Source organism: Podarcis tiliguerta (assembly GCF_965153285.1).
Source record: "Podarcis tiliguerta genome assembly, chromosome: Z".
Lineage (NCBI taxonomy): Eukaryota > Metazoa > Chordata > Lepidosauria > Squamata > Lacertidae > Podarcis > Podarcis tiliguerta.
The window spans coordinates 29,968,685-29,987,442 of NC_139553.1; the positions used below are offsets into that span (position 1 = coordinate 29,968,685).

Genomic DNA, 18,758 nt, shown 5'->3' on the forward strand with positions numbered 1-18,758 from the left:
GGGCTTCCCAGAAGCATCCGATCAGCTATTACTGAGAGTAAGGTTCTTACTAGGTTCTTATCACTCCAGTGTTTGCTTGCTACCCCAAAAGCATGGGAAGCAGCAGCTAGACTCTTGGTTCCCGTTTCAGCTCTTCAAAGTAATGTTTGAAGCTGACCTAAAGTTCAAGCAATGATTGAAACTTTCCTTATAAATAGAGACAGTGAGCTGACATAGAAGGAAAGTGGGGGGAAGTATCACTCCTTTAATTACCTTGTTTTGGTTAAATACCTTCTGAAGCATCCAGTATTAGCCATTGAGAGAGAGAGGAGACTGGATCAAACAGGCCATTGGCTTGACCCTCAAGAGCACTATGGCAGCTTTTTAACATTCTTAAATAGCCATTAGCTGGCTACTAATTGCCTCAGCAAAGGTTAATGGCATAAATGAAGCAGAGTCAGGGAGGGGGTGAGGGAATAGGTGTAAAATGCAGGAAAGTTCAATTCTTTGTGCCTTCAAGAGGCATCTGAGCTACTCTCCTGGGTAACTGGTCCAGAACCTGAACAAGGACAAAAATGCCAGGGCGAATTGCAATATAATACAGAAGAGTTTTTTCCCCTTAGTTGGAAGGCTAAGCTACATGTAGCACATAAGATCAGATCTTCCCACGTTTTTTGTCAAAGCTTAAAGACAAATGCTCAGGGAGGTGCAATCCTTTCCCTTTCTGAGTTTCCCTGTCTGAAATCAAACACTTAGGTAAAAGCTGCAGCTGCTAATAGCCTCACCAAGGAAAGAAGACAGGTACGGATATAAGTATCTGGCTTTCCTAACCTACCACTTCACCAGTTTACACATATGCATTTCCTTGGGAGATGCTATAAGCCCTGCTTTCAAGCCAATTTTGGCATATAGTCCTTTGGTTTGGAGATCTTGATAAACCATTGTTTTGTGTTCTGATAATGTACTGCATTAGGCTTGCATTAATCACCCACAGAACAACTGTAAGGAGGAATTCTGCAGCTTTCACTTCCATTTTATATTAACCACAGCTAGCTATGTCATCTGTACCCCAAACTGCAGTTAATATTAAAATGGATTGTGGAAACAATACAACTTCAAACCACAGTTTATGAAGCTGGCTTATTTCAGCTAACCATAGCTAAGATTAACCACAGTTTAGGGTTCAGATAATATGCTAAAGAGCAGTTTAAGTGGAACCTTCTGCTGGAGCAGTAAGAGGGTGGGTCATGAGAGCTAGTCTAATTTAACACCGTGGTTTGATGTTATGCCTGAATGAATGCAGTGCCTCTTGGGGCATGTTACACTTAATTTCTTAAGAAGGAGGGTGTCTCCAGTACATGTATGCACAAGAGTAGCGAGTTAGGGAGTGGAAAAGAAAATGAAGACATATGTAGGACATCTATACATAGCTTGCATTCATTTTATAGTAGTTGACATAGCACTATGTGACAACTGAAGACCTGGAATGGGTGATTGTAATCTTTAAGGCTGGCAGAAAGGGGCATGAAATACCTATTAGGCTTCTCTTCTGTCTTGATACGTACCTGTAGGACACATTTGCACAGGTTTCCTCTGAAAAGTAACTATCTTCCACAACAAAATAGCTGGCACTTATTCTTTGACCAAAATGATCAATGACTGCTTTGCACCTGTTAAGAGAAAGATGGACAGACAGAGGGGAAATCATTTCTTTTTGACAGGCATACTTATGAAAAGCAAATTGAGGAGGCCTTCGTTTTATGCTTCAGGCAAGTTACGAAGCACTTTTTATTTTGAAAATCTTTAAGAAATCAAGAGTTGGAAGGGACTCCAAAGGACACCAAATCCAGTCTGCTGGTGACGAAGGAGATGTGCTGATAGAATATCCCAGATAGGTGGCCATCCAGCTCCTGCTTAAATAATTCTAATGAATGACCATCACCTAAGGCAATCTGTTCCACAGCTGAACTGTTTGCACCATCTGGGAATTTGTCCAAATGTTTTGTCGAAATCATCTGTGCAGCACCCCTTTAAATATTTGAAAACAGCTCTCGTATCACCGCTTAATTATCTCTTCTCCAGGCTATACATATTTAACTCTTCAACCTTTCCATGTCAGACTTTCAGCATAGGTTAAAGTTGACTTTTCTGATTTTAAAGCAAAATGGTTTTATTGCAAGAAACTGATTTTAGTAATTGGGCTGTTTTTACTGCTTTATGTATTGTTGTTGTTGTTGTTGTTGTTGTTGTTGTTATATTTTGTTAGCTACTTTGATTTGATTTCAGAAAAGAAAGGCAGGCAATAGCTTAGTTTTATTTATTATAAAATAATAAATAAAACAAATGCAAGTTCCATTCAATGGGCTTAACTATTTCTCCCTGAATTTGCCAAATCACTATGTTATAAACATAACCTACTAAAGTGAAATAATTAATGTATTAGAACATTTGATACATTGTGGCCGTGGCAAAGTTTCTTTCAGTTGTCATACGAATCAAAGATCAACATACCCATGACTAAGCAAATAACGCTTCGGTCTCCCTTCCCTGGGGGGCTGTCTGTATGAATCTGTATTTTATTCTGAATCCATGTTATGGGTTGTTATGGGTTGTTGGACCGCAATAAAGTATTATTATTATTTATACATCGTTTCACAATGACGTACCCCATCATTTTGGAAGAGGTTCTTCTTTGAACACCTCTACCATGTACACTGTTTAGCAATGCAGGCAGCTCCATTGGGGGTAAATGGGACACTGCCCCACCAGCCTCAGCCTGCCCTCAAGCAGCCTTCACCGGCTTGCCATCTTAATTACAACCTGTCCAGGAGAAAACATTGACTGGCAGCTTCCTCCTCCTCTTCCTCCTCCTCCATCTGTGCTGTAGAATTCAGCAGCAAGCAGGATGGGGACAAAACGAGAATGAGTTGGCTGTGCCTGTCGTTGGCTCTGGCTCCACCTACTGTTGGCCTCCTGCTCTACAAATCCAGATGGGTACTACTCACCACTGCAGCTATGAGAGCTTTGTGATCAAGTGTTTTATAAATCTTTCTAAATAAATAATTGAAATAATCTAAATAAATAAATATGAGGTAGGGGAACACGAGACCTTCCTTGTCTTGAATCCCATCCCCAGAGTCGCTCACCTGGCACTGTCCTATGATCCTTCAGATGCCACGTGGAGACCTCATTGTTCACTGAGGCCTTTAAAAGTTTTTAAAAGTTCTGAGTTTTAGCGCAACCTGCCATTTTAAATTGGGCAGCTTTATTTGTTCATTGTAAAACTGAAGAAAAATACTATCTCATTGGAAAAGCGCCCTGGGGGACTGTGGTGTTGAAGGATGGCACATAAATACAGAAAACCAAGAAATAACTTAAACCGAATTGGGCAGACATATAGGATCATCTATTCAGCTTGAAACGTTATCCTGATTTAATTTTAACTTTTTAAAAAAGATCGCTTTAGAGTTGCTCATTTAAATGCTGCTAACAAACAGTCTGGTCAAGCTGGCACAGTTCATATTTAATTATAAGCTATTCTATTGTTTATGAAACAATTTCTCCCCTCTCTCTGAATATTCCAGTGGGAAGAGCGGAGGTTGATTAAATGTCATGTTGCAGCATTCAAAATAAGCAAAAAAGCAAGTCACTAGTTCTTTATTTCCCCACTTTCCCCCCCTTTTCTCCTTCATTCAGTGATGCTTAACAAGTCAGACATACAGTAAGGTTTTATCCAAAAAGTAGGAAGGGAAAGTGTATGCACACATCTTTTAATACTGGTTTCTACTTCAAAAGGGGTGATCAGCAGAAGAATTCTTTCTAGTGCCACGTTCAAATAAGGAAAACACTTATGCAATGACATTATCAGGTCTTTGTCATCTGATATGTGTTAGGACAATGAATCATACAGAACCCTCCATTGACCTTCTTCAATGTGTCTAGATAAAAGGATGAAAATTAGAATCCATTTCCTTGCCAAGTGCCACCAGTTATAAATGTACTTTATAGGGCTCATTATCCAAACTAATGGACTAAGGGCGACATCCTTGAAATGGACTTACCAGCACTGACAAAGCCACTATGCAATATTTCAGGAAAGATATGTAAATTACAGTGTTTGCTATATCTTTTTTTTACTATGGAAATATAAATTTACATTTGTCACATCTCTTCAGTTGGAGGCCGGGATTGTTTCATTGGAAAACGCACTTAAAACTGTGCTAGAAGTAAAATGCGGGCAATTATTTTTAATGTAAGGCCTGCTCAAAATATACAGACGTAAATTAAAATACCTTAAATCTTATCAAATGGAGCCACATAAGCAAGATCTATGCAGCATAAAAGAACTGAGAAACAAAATTACAAAGGAAAGGAAGCTTATAGGGAGCGGAAATTCAATTTTCGTCCCCCTAAAGGCAAAAGTCATGAGGAGATTCTCATTCACAAGCAAAGCAAGCAACAAATTTGATGGGTATCCAGTGGCATTAGCAAAACGAAACAAACCCACCCCCCTTATTTTAACTAGAATGCTGTATATGAAAAAAACTTTTTTCTCCTATTTCCCTCCTCAGCATCTTGTTTAAGATATAAAGCTACACATCCTCACTTACTGGGGCACATAAACATAATCTATAATAATCCAGGGCTCTGTGGCTTGGAGAGATAATTAAGAGACAAGACAGGGACTGCTAAACTTACAAATTTTGTGTGTGGAACCTCTGGCCCTCCAGATGTTGCTGAACTCTAACTCCCACAATCCCTAGCCATTGACCATGCTTGCTGGGGCTGATGGGAGTGGTAGTCCAGCAACATCTGGAGGATAAAAGATTCCTCACACCTGCTGTAAATCCTGATCTGCTATGTGCCTCACACAGCCATTTCCTAGGGCCATGGGAACTCTAACGCTCCTAGGGCTCTTTGTGTCTGCAAGGGCTTCCACATTCACTTCAATGGAAGAAAATGTTCCAATTTCCTTTTGTATTTGCAATTCACTCCTGCCATTAAAGTTAATGGGGCAGACCAGACATGTGGGATGTTCCATGCTCACAGTGAAACACCCATGGAGCTCAAATATTAGGGATGGGGGTGGAATGTACATGGAACTTCAGTCTGTCTGTCTCTCTCTCTCTCATGCTCGGAAAAGCTCTTGTGTGCCTTTGAGCATGCAGTGCTCAACATCATTGCTGAGAATGAGATGACCCAGGTTGAAAAGAGCTCCATGTGTGCTTTGGTACGCCCCCAAAATTTTCAACCCATGGCAGGAAAATTAGGAAAGAAACAATACTTGTGGGATTCTGATCCTCCATTAACGCTAGTCCTCAAGATGCCTTCCACCTTTTGTCATTTTGCATGAAAGCAATATGATGCAGTTCATATAAAAAGGTTATGATTACTTTACTTAATCTCAGGAAGTGCCATTCCATTGCTTCCATGTTATGTCAGCTTCAGTGATTTAATGGCAGAGAAACTGCAGGACATGCCTTGCACAGAGTTAAATCTTTGTGACAAGAGCATTCTTTCTGAGCGTTCCTGTAATCTGTCACATGACATCCTCTAAAAAAATGGAAGTTACGCTTCAAAATAATAAGCGTTACACTGAAGGTAACCAGACATTTTTTTCATTTCCTTTGCTATAAGCCACCTTTCCCCAGTATCTCATTGAAGGACTAATCTTACCCAAATCTGCTCTGCCCAAACCTAAGAAAGAACCTCTGGGTCAGAAATATATACACACACAAAATCAATCTATAAAGCAGCCTAAATATAGCTAGCTCTATATTAGCACATAAAGAAGTTTTCAGACATTTGGGAAAAAGTGTCCCCCCCCCCCCCACTTTCAGAATAGGCCACAAATGTGAATAGGCCACAAATGGGAAGCACAATATTCATAGCTAGTAACCACTCTAAACCAAGTGAATGGGCAGTAAAATGGCAAATGCAATTCAGTGAAAACAAGTGTAATGTGGTGCATGTTCGTTTTGCATGCACTTGTGGGGTTCCGATGGTGACGGGCCAGGATCATGGAGAAAGTGAACAGTGAAAAGTTTATGTCTCACACACATAAAACCAGAACTCAGAGACATCCAATGAAGCTGAATGCTGGGAGATTATAGACAGATAAAAGAAAGTATTTTTTTCCATGCAGTGCACAGATGAACTATGGAACTCGCTCCCACGGGAGAAAGTGGGATAGACAACTTTGATGGCTTTAAAAGAGAAATAGACCAATTCACGGAGGAGAAGGCGAGCAATGGCTACATTGGCTATGCTCTGCCTCCTCAGTTGAAGGTAGCAATGTTTTTTAATACCAGTTGCTAGGAACCACAGGAAGAGAGGGTCCTTTTGTGCTTGACTCCTGCTTGCAGGTTTCCCACAGGCATCAGGCTGGCCACTGTGAAAAGACCCTGCTGCACAAGACGTGCCATTAACATGGGTGGATTTATCTGTGAGGCTGATGTGGCATGCTCCTCTTCTTTTCAGTCTCCCCACTTCCATGTGGGGAGCTTGCCCCAACCCTCGATGGCCAACTGTGACAGGTGGGTGGAGCCATCCACCTGCCAATCACCTGATGTCATTATGACAGGAGACAACTTCAGAGGGGTTAACTTTCAGTGCCAACTGAGACTGAGCTTCTTTGAAGGCATAATATCAGTGTCAGTTGGCACTGACAGCACAGCTTCAAAGTACCCCTTTCAAGCCCATTTACATTCAAACCACACCTGCAAATACAGTGGTACCTCGGGTTAAGTCCTTAATTCGTTCCGGAGGTCATTCTTAACCTGAAACTGTTCTTAACCTGAAGGACCACTTTAGCTAATGGGGCCTCCTGCTGCCGCCGGGCCGCCGGAGCCCAATTTCTGTTCTCATCCTGAAGCAAAGTTCTTAACCTGAAGCACAATTTCTGGGTTAGCGGAGTCCGTAACCTGAAGCGTATGCAACCTGAAGTGTATGTAACCTGAGGTACCACTGTAGAGAGGAAAAACATCAGCTTGCAAGCGCAGCAATGGACTTCTAAAGCATGTTGTTAGGCAAGGGTTTTGCAAGTACTATCGGCTGATCACTGGCCCTTGCAAAGGCCTTGCTTAGCACAGCAAACTTAAAGGAGGTTGCTGGAACCACTAATCAGTGGTGACTACAAACCCACATTTGCTGCCCTGCACCCGACATCATATATGACGTGAACAGTAAACAATCTTGCTTTTCCCCATCTTCAATAGGACAAAAGAGCATAAGAACGGCTTGCTGGATCAAGCCAAAGGCCCATCTAGTCCAGCATCCTGTTCTCAAAGCAGCTGACAAGATGACCCAATGGGAAGTCTGCAAGCAAAACTAGGGTCCAACAGCACTCTCCCCACTTGTGATCCTCACCAACGGGAGGATGTGCTGTTTCCAACAGTGGAGGTAGAAGAAAGCTATTAGGGGCTCCCTTGAGAGGAAGGTTGGGATAGAAATTTAACAAATTTTAAAAATCTAAATAAATACTTTAATAACCATTGACAACCTTATTTCCCATGCATTTGTCTAATCCTCTTTAAAAGCCATCTAAACTGGTGGCCGTCTCAACCCACTTCACTGTCCTTCTCTTGAGTTGTAGGAGGAAACAACTAGCAAAATCACTCCATTCACTGCCATGTGGATCACATTTGTAGAAATCTTAATTGTATGGGTGACTGAATCTACATAGAATCATAGAACTGTAGAGTTGGAAAGGACCCTGAGAATCATATTGTCCAACCCCCTGCAATGCAAGAATCTCAACTAAAGCATCCATGACAAATGGCCATCCAACCTCTACTTATAAACCTTCAGGTAAGGAGAGTCCACCATCTCCTGAGGGATGTGAGGAGACTGGGTCTTACATAGATATGTGGTGGTTTTGCAAATCTGTTTACCTATTTTTGGTTCTGGTATTTAAAGAATTGAATTTAATATACAAAACAGGCCTACAACCTTCCCCTCAACTTGCTTTACTTGGAATAAAGGATATGTCTACTCCACCAATTGCTCATAAAAATCCTTATACCACTGGTCTGTCTAAGCCACTACTGCCAATGCTTGCTGGGATTAGTTGCCCAAGGTCCTAGGTAGACATCTCTCTTGGTCCTGCAAACCTCATCTCCTTTAACTAGATAATGTGGGGGAGGGGGCAGTGATGGCAAAAGCTATTTCTACAGGAGAAGACTATCTAAGCAGAACATCAGAGGTCACTGAACTTTTCATTGCCTTACTCCCTGAGCTGCCAGTTTTTCCAGTATATTTTCAGCAACCGGAGATCAAACCTGGGACCTGCCACACACAAAGCATGTAGTACCACTGAACTACTATCTCTCCTTAACTGATGGTTGTTGCATTTAGCTGGCAGGCTGTCAAGCAAGCAAATTGTGCATGAGTTGCTCTTGCTTAATTAAGTGGGGTTGGGGGAAGCCTAGGTTGTAGTACATCACACACACACTGATGAGAATTTAGTCTCAAGTCTAGCCAACATATGCAGATGCTGTGTGTGATTCAGACTTAGCTATGCTTAAAGTGGACCTACTGAGATTAGTGGGCTTTATGTTCATTACGGCAGACGTCCCGCTGATTTTGGTAGGTCTCCTCTAAGCAGAATAAGTCTGGATCCAACACATTCTTTCTAATAGACCCTTTCACAGGAGTGAATTCCATTCCCACAGCAAAAAAAATCAGCCAATTTTGTTCCAACTTTTTAAAAAGTTGCCCAGAGGCCCGATACTATTGTAAAAAGAATTCATCCTACAGTAAGAGGGCAGCATAGTTTATGACAACAATCTACCTAAAAACTCATTAAAGCCTTTTCTCTTAGAGTGACATGCATTATCAGCAAAGATTAATCTGATGAGTCTTTGGGTGAGCTTCATTTTTAAAAATGCAATAACAGAGGGCTTTGTTGTCATCTGATGAAAATCAATTAGAGTAGGTAAGGCCACAAGGAAAACTAACATCACTCATCACCAGACCCCCGGCAACCGAAATGATTTGTCTTCCAAGCTTGGGTGATCAGGAAGGAGGCTGCAGTAATATCGCAGGGAAATTAATTTAGTTTCTATATTCTAAACCCACTTTCCTTGTTCTGGAGGACCTATACACAAATTACTTTTAATCAAGGTTGATGTGTTATTAATACCAAGGAAGATCTTTGAAGAACCATTTTTAAAAAATTGACTCCAGCATTTTTCATCTTGCAGTTCTGTGTATATATATTTATATAAAAAGGAGAGAAAGGTTAATTCTTGCTAGCCTTACCTTCTAGTTTCTTTGTCCACCACAAGGCACTGCACAGGATGGCGGAGACAATAGACACCACCAAATACTGCACACATCCTAGAAGAACATCAGAAATAAAATTAAAAAAAGATGGGTGAGATGTAAATAAATTTCAATTCCCAGACCCTCCCAGTGACCCTATTTTCTAGGGATGTCCCTGATTTAGAGAAGCCATCCTGGTTTCTGATTTGATCCCAGAATGTCCCACTTTTCCTTAGGACATCCCTATTTTCACTAGAGAAATGTTGAAGGATACAGAGTTATCTGACTCCCGAGCCGTCTGAAGGCAATCCTGTATAGGGAAGGTTTTTTTAATGTTAATAATAAGAATAATATTATTATTTATACCCTGCACATCTGGCTGGGTTTCCCTAGCCACTCTGGGTGGCTCCCAACAGAGGACTAAAAACAGAATAAAATTTCAAACATTAAAAACTTCCCTAAACAGGGCTGCCTTCAGGTGTCTTCTAAAAGTCAGATAGTTGCTTATTTCCTTGATATCTGATGGGAGGGCACTCCACAGGGCAGGCACCACTACCAAGAAGGTGCTTTGCCTGGTTCCCTGTAACCTCACTTCTCGCAGTGAGGGAACCGCCAGAAGGCCCTCGGCACTGGACCTCAGTGTCTGGGCTGAATGTTGGAGGCAGAGACGCTCCTTCAGGTATACTGGGCCGAGGCCATTTAGAGCTTTAAAGGTCAGCACCAACACTTTGAATTGTGCTTGGAAACGTACTGGGTGCCAATGTAGGTCTTTAAGGAGCGGTGTTATATGGTCTAGGCGGCCACTCCCAGTCACCAGTCTAGCTGCCGCATTCTGGATTAGTTGTAGTTTCCAGGTCACCTTCAAAGGTAGCCCCATGTAGAGCGCATTGCACTATTCAAAGCGGGAGATAACTATGCATGCACCACTCTAGCGAGACAGACAAGGAGTGTCTCAGCCTGTGTACCAGATGGAGCTGGTAGACAGTTGCCCTGGACACAGAACTGACCTGCGCCTCCATGGAGTCCAAAATGACTCCCAGGCTGTGCACCTGGTCTTTCAGGGGCACAGTTACCCCATTCAGGACCAGGGAGTCCCCCACATCTGCTCACCCCCGTCCCCCAAAAATGAGTACTTCTGTCTTGTCAGGATTCAATCTCAATCTGTTAGCTGCCATCCATCCTCCAACCGCCTCCAGGCATTCACACAGGACCTTCACCGCCTTCACTGGTTCTGATTTGAAAGTGAGGTAGAGCTTAATGTTTAATGTTTTATTATGTTTTTACATATGTTGGAAGCTGCCCAGAGTGGCTAGGGCAACCCAGTAAGATGTGTGGGGTATAAATAGTAAAATCATCATTATGGAATAGGACATCTCTATTTTCATCAGAGAAATGTTAGCGGGCATGAATTCTATCTTCTCTAAACAAGGTAGCTTGCAATGATTCAAACAATTCATGATGTACGTTATGTAACTAAAGCCACATGAAGGCCACAATCCTATGCATGCTCTCCATGGAACAGAGTGGGACTTATTTCTGAGTAAACGTGTCAAGAACTGCAGTGCAAATGCCAATTTGAATCTTTCTAGACTTCTTAAGAAACCATCACTTGATGGGAAGATAGAGCTTATTTAATATTTCATTTATTCATTTTTATTTGTTTATGGATTAAAAAAAAACCAAAGCTGAGCAAGGCCCAAAAACCAGGCAAGGATCCACTAACCATCTCAACCCATCAAACCTCCCCAGCCACCCCACCAAATCCCTGCCTCTCCCCCACCCTGCCCCCACAATCCAATCACCATTAGCCATGCACCTTTTAATAGCAGTTCGTTTCAGATGGAGCTGCTTGCACACCATAATAAAACAGGCTGGCCAAGATAACTTTGCCATATACAGTGGTACCTTGGGTTACATACGCTTCAGGTTACAGACTCCGCTAACCCAGAAATATTACCTCGGGTTAAGAACTTTGCTTCAGGATGAGAACAGAAATCGTGCTCTGGTGGAAGCAGCAGGAGGCCCCATTAGCTAAAGTGGTGCTTCAGGTTAAGAACAGTTTCAGGTTAAGAACGGACGTCCGGAACGAATTAAATACTTAACCTGAGGTACCACTGTACTTTGCTCCTCTCTGCACTACCAGAATAAATCTAACCCTAAAACAGCATTCCTGTATTAATATTTCTGTGGCCATTCACTTCTGATTTTATAAAAGGAAATGAAAATCAGATCCATTCATAAGTGATCAAGACATGTGGATGATGACTTTTAAAAAGTGAGTCAAACAATTCTCTCTCAGTTGAGAGCAAGGTCACAAAACAGGGGGAAAGGGAGTTAAAATAGCTAAGAAACTGAACACACACAAGAAAATGCTCAGGAGAAACCAAGAGGCACCGAAGAAATAAAAGAGGTCCTGGTCTTTTTCTTTAAAAGTGTGTGTGTGTGTGTGTGTGTGTGTGTGTGTGTGTATTCAAAAAGAATAACATTTCCATAGGAAAATCAATTAGATTTGTTTGCTCACATAACTGGAGACAGGGTGTTTGGCAATTCAACACAGCCAGCCAAACATGTGTGTTTATTAGACAAATGTTTGTCTAAAAACGGTAAACTAACGAGTGAAGATCTAATAGAAGCAATGAGGCACGGTCAATTTTTCAATTAAATCAGCCCTAGAGGTTTTTATGCAGCATCTAGATGAATCAATATGTAGAACAGATATCCAGCACAGTATTGTACTTGGAATTTATTTAAACATGTGTCTGCGTATGTTTCACACACAGACAGCACATATTATGCTACACTATATTACATTATTTATTAATAACTGAACTCTGAACTGAACCCTTCCAACTGTGCAGCCCTGAGATCAGTTGCTGGAGGATGGGGCGCATAAATGAAGCACATGAAGCTTCAGGGAAGGGCAGAATGCAAATTGCCCAGTATCTATACCAAACCTCTGGCAAATGCAGAGGTTTCATGTTAATCACAAGGGCAAATATTATATATTATTTTAAAATAACTACCCTGCTTTGCAATTCTGTGAGTTTGAGGTGGCTTACCATTAAACAATGATTAGACACCAGCATTGAACGAATGGAGAAGTCGTAGGTGAACAACTTATGCACAAAACAGCTTATTATAAAAGACTCAGGGATGGGTCACATTAAGTGGGTATCTTAATCTAATCTACTATATATTTTTGGAAAGTAGTTTGCCTGCCCGCCTGTCCAATTGTTCTCCATAGGTTTGACCACCTCTTGTGATATTGCCATCAAATTCAGTACGGGGTTACCAAGGTGGGGGGAGAAATCTTTGTTGACACTGGGTCACTAGCCACCATTTTAAATCCAGATGGTGAACCAAAATCATGACATCACTCGGTTTGGGGCACAAGTCTGTATCCTACTGAGGTATTGTCACCAAGCTTGGCACAAGGATTCCCAAAGTGGGTGCAGTGGTCTCTGTTAATGTTAGGTGCTATTTTGATTCAATATGGTGGACCAAAATGTGACTTTGACATGACTTTATCCACTTTTTGGCATGATGGATCCAAACTCACAAGTTACACGATTCTTTAAAAAATAACTTATTTTTATTTGGTTTCTACAGATTTCTGAGTAGTGCCCGGCAACGCCCTGCTAATCTATTAAATGGAGATCACACAGACACATAAAACAAATATCCAGTAGTGTAGGGCTGATGGGGAGTGAACAGAATCTGGGCAGGGGGTGGGCACTTGAAGTGGGCTGTGCCTGCTTCAATTCTGCAAATGAGCATTTGAACATAGGTGGGAATCTTGTTTAACATCCCGTGTGTACAGCAAGGTCAGGGAATGTGGGGCCCTCCAGATGTTTCAGGCTCCAGCCGATATGGTCCATGGCTACAAAAGATGGAAACTGTACTCCAGCAACATCTGGAAAGCTACCCTGGTGTTCAGGATTTCCTGTTCACTTCAATAGCAAGGGCAGCTCCCTGCCAACAACATTTTGCAGTGCAAGGAATATCAAAGGCTCCTAGAGACATATAGGGCTGTATTCAACCAAGTCCTATTCAGAGTAGACCCATTGGAATTAATGGGACTAAGCTATTCATTAATTTCCATGGGTCTAGAATTAGATATAAGCCATGGAGATTCTGGGCAAGACACAACTAAGATGTTGCTGCTAATGGAAGCCAACACAAAGACTCCTGCTAGCTCAATGGGACTTTCACCCCTATTCTCCTTCCCATGTTGCCTCTGTGACTTCTCCAAATCTGCTCTGAATAGTGGGGGAAACCCTCAGAACAGAGTGCAGGGGGAGGAGGGGGAAATTATTCCATCAGGCAGGCACAAATACCTGAGGTGATGGAACTATCTCCTTAGTGCTATGCTGAGCTCCACCTCCTGGATTTTTATGTTACAGTTTTGTCCCATGCATGTAATTTGTCCTCCTACCTAGCCTTACAACAGTCCTATGATTTGGGTTACGGTGAGAAATGGTGAGTAAGGTAATCCCAGATCACCAAGTGAATTGCATGATGTAAAGTTGATTACAACCAGGGTCTCCTTAGTCCTTGACCAATGCTCTAGCCATGACATTTCAGTTTGTAATGGAAATGAACAATTTGCCATCTTATCTACTGACTACACCAGCACACTGATGTAGCTGTATCAGAGGGAGAGGTGAAACACCAAAGCCCCCATTACTAATTTGGTTGGGATCAATTTCTATTTGGTTCCTATGTAACACAATGTAAGAACTGGTACCAGACTTGCTTCTTTTCCTCTTCCCATCTCACCCTTTTTGCCTTTGTTCCATAACTATTTGATTATATGCCAACAAGACTGTATGTAATTGTAGTAAATATATGAAATAAGACAGGTGAAACAATTTGGAATTAATTCTCTAATGCTCTTTAAAAGTCGAAATCTATATGAAAATCAAGCAAACTGTCTTGTCAATTTCTTATTCTACAATAGGCTGATTTGGCTAGAACCAAAGTACAAGGTAACTCTGATACTATTAACCCTAAATGACAGACGTTTAAACTGATTCTCCTCTAATTAACTGGCTACTGTCTCAGCCAATAATTCAGGTTTTGCTGAAAGATCGCGCCTGTTACGCACTGTGTTTCAACTTTGCCCTGGTGACATCAAACTGCATTACAGCTAAATTAACAGTTGCGAAAAATTTTGGCCTAGTAATTCCCCGCCCCCCGCCCCCAATCATCTCTAGCCTTTAAATGCCATTTCAATTCCTATCAAGCCAAGGAATCAGCAGCTGCAATTTCAAATACAGCTGCAAAACAATAGACCCCATTAATAGCTGAACTTTTGACAGCACATTCACAGTGATTTATGAGTTTGTATATAATTTGATTATTCTATTAATTCTACTGATTACTGTTGGAGCTAATACAGTGAAGGTCACTCCCTAAAATAAATCTTCATTACATTTCACAGAAAGTAACTGCCTCCAACTGGTTGTTTTCTTTAATTAAAACACTAATGTTACAAGGAAAGAAAGAGGCTTCAGGGTTACTGCATCTTTTGCCACAGGAGGACTATGCTACTGTGATGTGATACTCCTGGACCTGAGCATTTGGGGAAGGGGAATGCAGATGTCTATCTGACATCTTGATTTTTAACTCACCACACACATAAACACACATGCTTTGTTTGGATAACAAATAGGTGGCCTGTGGGAAAATATATATATATATATATATATATATATATATATGCAGGTTTTGGTGTCCTCGGGTGTCTTCCCGTGTAAAAGTTGGGGTGTCTAGGCGACGTTTCGACGAGGTCTCACTCGTCATCTTCAGGCTGGTGCTTTCGGCTTCTTGTTACTGGAACAGAGCAGGATCTCAGTGTTTGAGTTCCTATAAATACTGTTGAGGAGGTGTGGTGTATAGCCTCCAATGTTCTGGGCAGAGAGGAGGTTCCCAGGCTAGTGTGCCTTTTCTTCTTTTGTTCCTTAATTACTTGAGGGATATCTTGAGTGATTTCTTGAGTGATTTCCTGAATCCCACTTAGGTGGGTCATTAGGTGTGGATTAGTTGCTAAAGCCTTCGTGTCTTGAACTCTTGAACTTTGTGAAGAGTTTTTCTGAGAAGATGGCTGTACTGCACTTGGTTGTGCTCTGGCTTGGCTTCGTGTATAGGGGCGAGCTGTGGTTTTGTGGCCTGTGCCAGCCAGATCTGTGTAGGGATTGCAGGGGGGTGCAGCATCCGGAGGTGCCACCCTGGTTTGGCTACTGGATGGTGTCTGTAATTTATCTGTGGAGAGGGTCTGGGTTTGGGTCTGGTGTGGTTGATTGGTGATGGCGTTCTGTGTGCCTCTGGATCTGGTGTCAGATTTTGTGGGGAGGGCTAATTTCCAGATGTCTGGCAAGCGGGATGTGTCGTCACGCTTGTTCATGTTGTGAGGGTGTTTCTCTATCTCGATGGCTTCCATGATTATTCTCTTGTGGTGATGTTCCATGTTAAAGAGCAATTTGGAATCTGCAAAATTAATTTCGTGTCCTGTTTCTTTCATGTGTTGGAAAAGAGAGGAAGTTTTTTCTTCTTTTTTGACGGCATTCTTGTGTTCTGCGATACGTGCATTTATTCGTCTGTTTGTTTGTCCAATGTACGTGGCTGGGCAGACTTTGCAGGGTATTTCATAGACCCCTTGGTCACACCTAATGACCCACCTAAGTGGGATTCAGGAAATCACTCAAGAAATCACTCAAGATATCCCTCAAGTAATTAAGGAACAAAAGAAGAAAAGGCACACTAGCCTGGGAACCTCCTCTCTGCCCAGAACATTGGAGGCTATACACCACACCTCCTCAACAGTATTTATAGGAACTCAAACACTGAGATCCTGCTCTGTTCCAGTAACAAGAAGCCGAAAGCACCAGCCTGAAGATGACGAGTGAGACCTCGTCGAAACGTCGCCTAGACACCCCAACTTTTACACGGGAAGACACCCGAGGACACCAAAACCTGCATTCCTGTACCCGTGAAAATCTACGAAAGCAAATATATATATATATATATATATATCCTTTTTTATAGCAAAGATCTCCAAAAAGCAGCTGAAAGCAACAATAAAGCGTTTTTAATTGTTCAAAACACCACACACGCATTATCTAGTTGTAGGTAGATAATTATCTGGTTACAACAACTGTGCATGATAAGCCAGTATTAACTACTATCAACAATATTACAGATACAGGTACTGAGAATGAGGAAGCATGGCATGCCTAAGTGCATTCAACAACTTCATAGCAGAGAGTAGATTTGAACTAATGCACAGCTCGGATCACAATCACAACACGCATTTAAAGCACTTTTGTAACACTTTAATCAAACGTATCCATTCTGAAGGAAATCAGCCCTGAGTGCTCACTGGAAGGACAGATCGTGAAGCTGAGGCTCCAATACTTTGGCCACCTCATGAGAAGAGAAGACTCCCTGGAAAAGACCCTGATGTTGGGAAAGATGGAGGGCACAAGGAGAAGGGGACGACAGAGGACGAGATGACTGGACAGTGTTCTCGAAGCTACAAACATGAGCCTGACCAAACTGCGGGAGGCAGTGGAAGACAGGAGTGCCTGGCGTGCTCTGGTCCATGGGGTCACGAAGAGTCGGACACGACTAAACGACTAAACAACAACAACAACACTTTAAGAGACAAAGCTTTCCCAAAGAATCCTGGGAACTGTAATTTCCTGAGGGTTCTTAGGAGACCACCCCCCACAGAGCTACAATTCCCAGCACCCTTAACAAACTTCAGTTTCCAGTATTCTTTAGGGGAAGCCATTACTCTTAAAGTGGTACAAGAGCATGTGAAATTTATGGTGCAGATGTGACCATAACCTCTTAGGAACAAAAACAGGAACTAAAGCAAGACAAAGGAAGATCCAGCTACTAATAAAATGCCAATAAAGTTAGCATTAAAAGAAACAAAGTAACTAAATAGAGGTCATCAAAAGCCTAGGTCTGGGTAGAGAACTTTTTTGCATTGAGGACAACATTTTGTTGGGATAATCTGCTGGGAGCCCACCTGCCACCTGCATTTGGGACCCAAAACAGAGATGGGGAGGCAGCCCATTCCTCACCTCCCCTCTCCTTCAGTGGGGCAACCCAACTCCCACAGAGAACAGGTTACGTAAATGAACATCTATTTTTGGGTTTTAAAATTTTGAAAGTAAGAACATGAACGTTTTTATAGGTTTGCTGCTGCTGTATTTTACATATGCAAACCACTGTGATTTATTTTATGCAGTATAATAATAATAATAGGTGGAGAAATGCATTTTGCATCCCACCATTGCCTCAAGAAGTATGCAACATTCTATGTATTTTATCTTGCTCCACACAGCAGCGGAGCAAGTTGATCGGGCGCCTGGGGCAGCACGCGTGCCCTGCACCCAGGGGCGGGGCCAGCTGGGGCAGGATGTTCCGTGGGGCCTCTGGGGAGTCTGCCTGCCTCCTCCCACTCAGCCGCCCTATAGCATGGGGCAGCACGGAGCCTGCAGGTGCCCAAGCCCCCACGTCACTCCCAGGAGAGATGTGTGGCTCGGGTGCACTGCAGGCCCCGCAGTGAGTGCTGCCCGGCATTTTGTCACCACCACTCCCAGTAGTGACACCTGGGGTGGCCTGCCCCCACCGCACCCCCCTTCCTCCGCCCCTGGGCCCACTCTCATATTTATCCCCACAAACCAAGTCAAGAGCCAGTGTGGTGTAGTGGTTAAGAGTGTTGGATTGCAACCAAAGAGACTCGGGTTCAAAAACCTTATCATCAGGTGACCCTGGGCTGCTCATTTTCTCCCAGCCCAATCTACCTCCTGGGCTGTTTTGAGGATAAGTGGGGCAGAGACCATGTATGCTGTAGAGCTCCTTTGAGGAAGGGAGATATAAATGTTATAAATAAAAATAAGCCGAGAAATAAGAGCCCAGAGCAAGGTCACCCTGGGAGCTTCAAAGCTGAATAAGGGTTTGAACCTCGCTCCCGCTGGTCCTAGTCCCTTAACCACATGGGCTCTCTTAATTACTGTACTTTCTAGAAGGAATTTCAATGGAGATGCTCTAAACAGTGCAGTTAAGCCTCATATAGCTTCAATGGGATTTGAGCTGCCCTGCACTCATTTCATGAGAACAAGCGTCATTGAAATCAATAGCACCAACTTCTGCATCATGATCAGAGCATTTATCCAATATATTCAAAACAAGCATCCAGTTCAGCTCTGAGAGCTTCAGCATCTGCAAGCCAGCAGCTATTTCTTAAATGCTAGAATTATTCCAAACAATGTTTTGCGAGAAGGATTTCACTGCTCAACATGGGATCGTGGAGTGCCACACTCACAAAGGACTTTGTATGCTTAGGAGGGCATGTTTCAACACAAAGGTTATTTTCAAATTAAAAGTCTTGTCCTGTCAAAACTTGAGAAATAATATGGGCAAGGACACAAAAGCATTCCATAGCTTTATTAACGACAGCGCTCACTGATCTGTGAATAACCCGAGAAGAAAAAAAAAAT

The 18,758-nt window shown here is 42.4% G+C and overlaps 1 protein-coding gene across 1 annotated transcript in view; it reads right to left on the reverse strand.

The window, feature by feature from the left end:
* Window positions 1-18,758, reverse strand: part of CHM (CHM Rab escort protein) — a 69,527-nt gene that overhangs the window by 17,140 nt on the left and 33,629 nt on the right. Inside the window, exons 9-10 of the mRNA XM_083424225.1 lie at window positions 9,241-9,318; window positions 1,545-1,649 (exon numbers count right to left, since the gene is read on the reverse strand). Coding sequence (XP_083280351.1) covers window positions 1,545-1,649; window positions 9,241-9,318 — 183 coding nt within the window. The remainder of the gene's footprint in view (window positions 1-1,544; window positions 1,650-9,240; window positions 9,319-18,758) is intronic.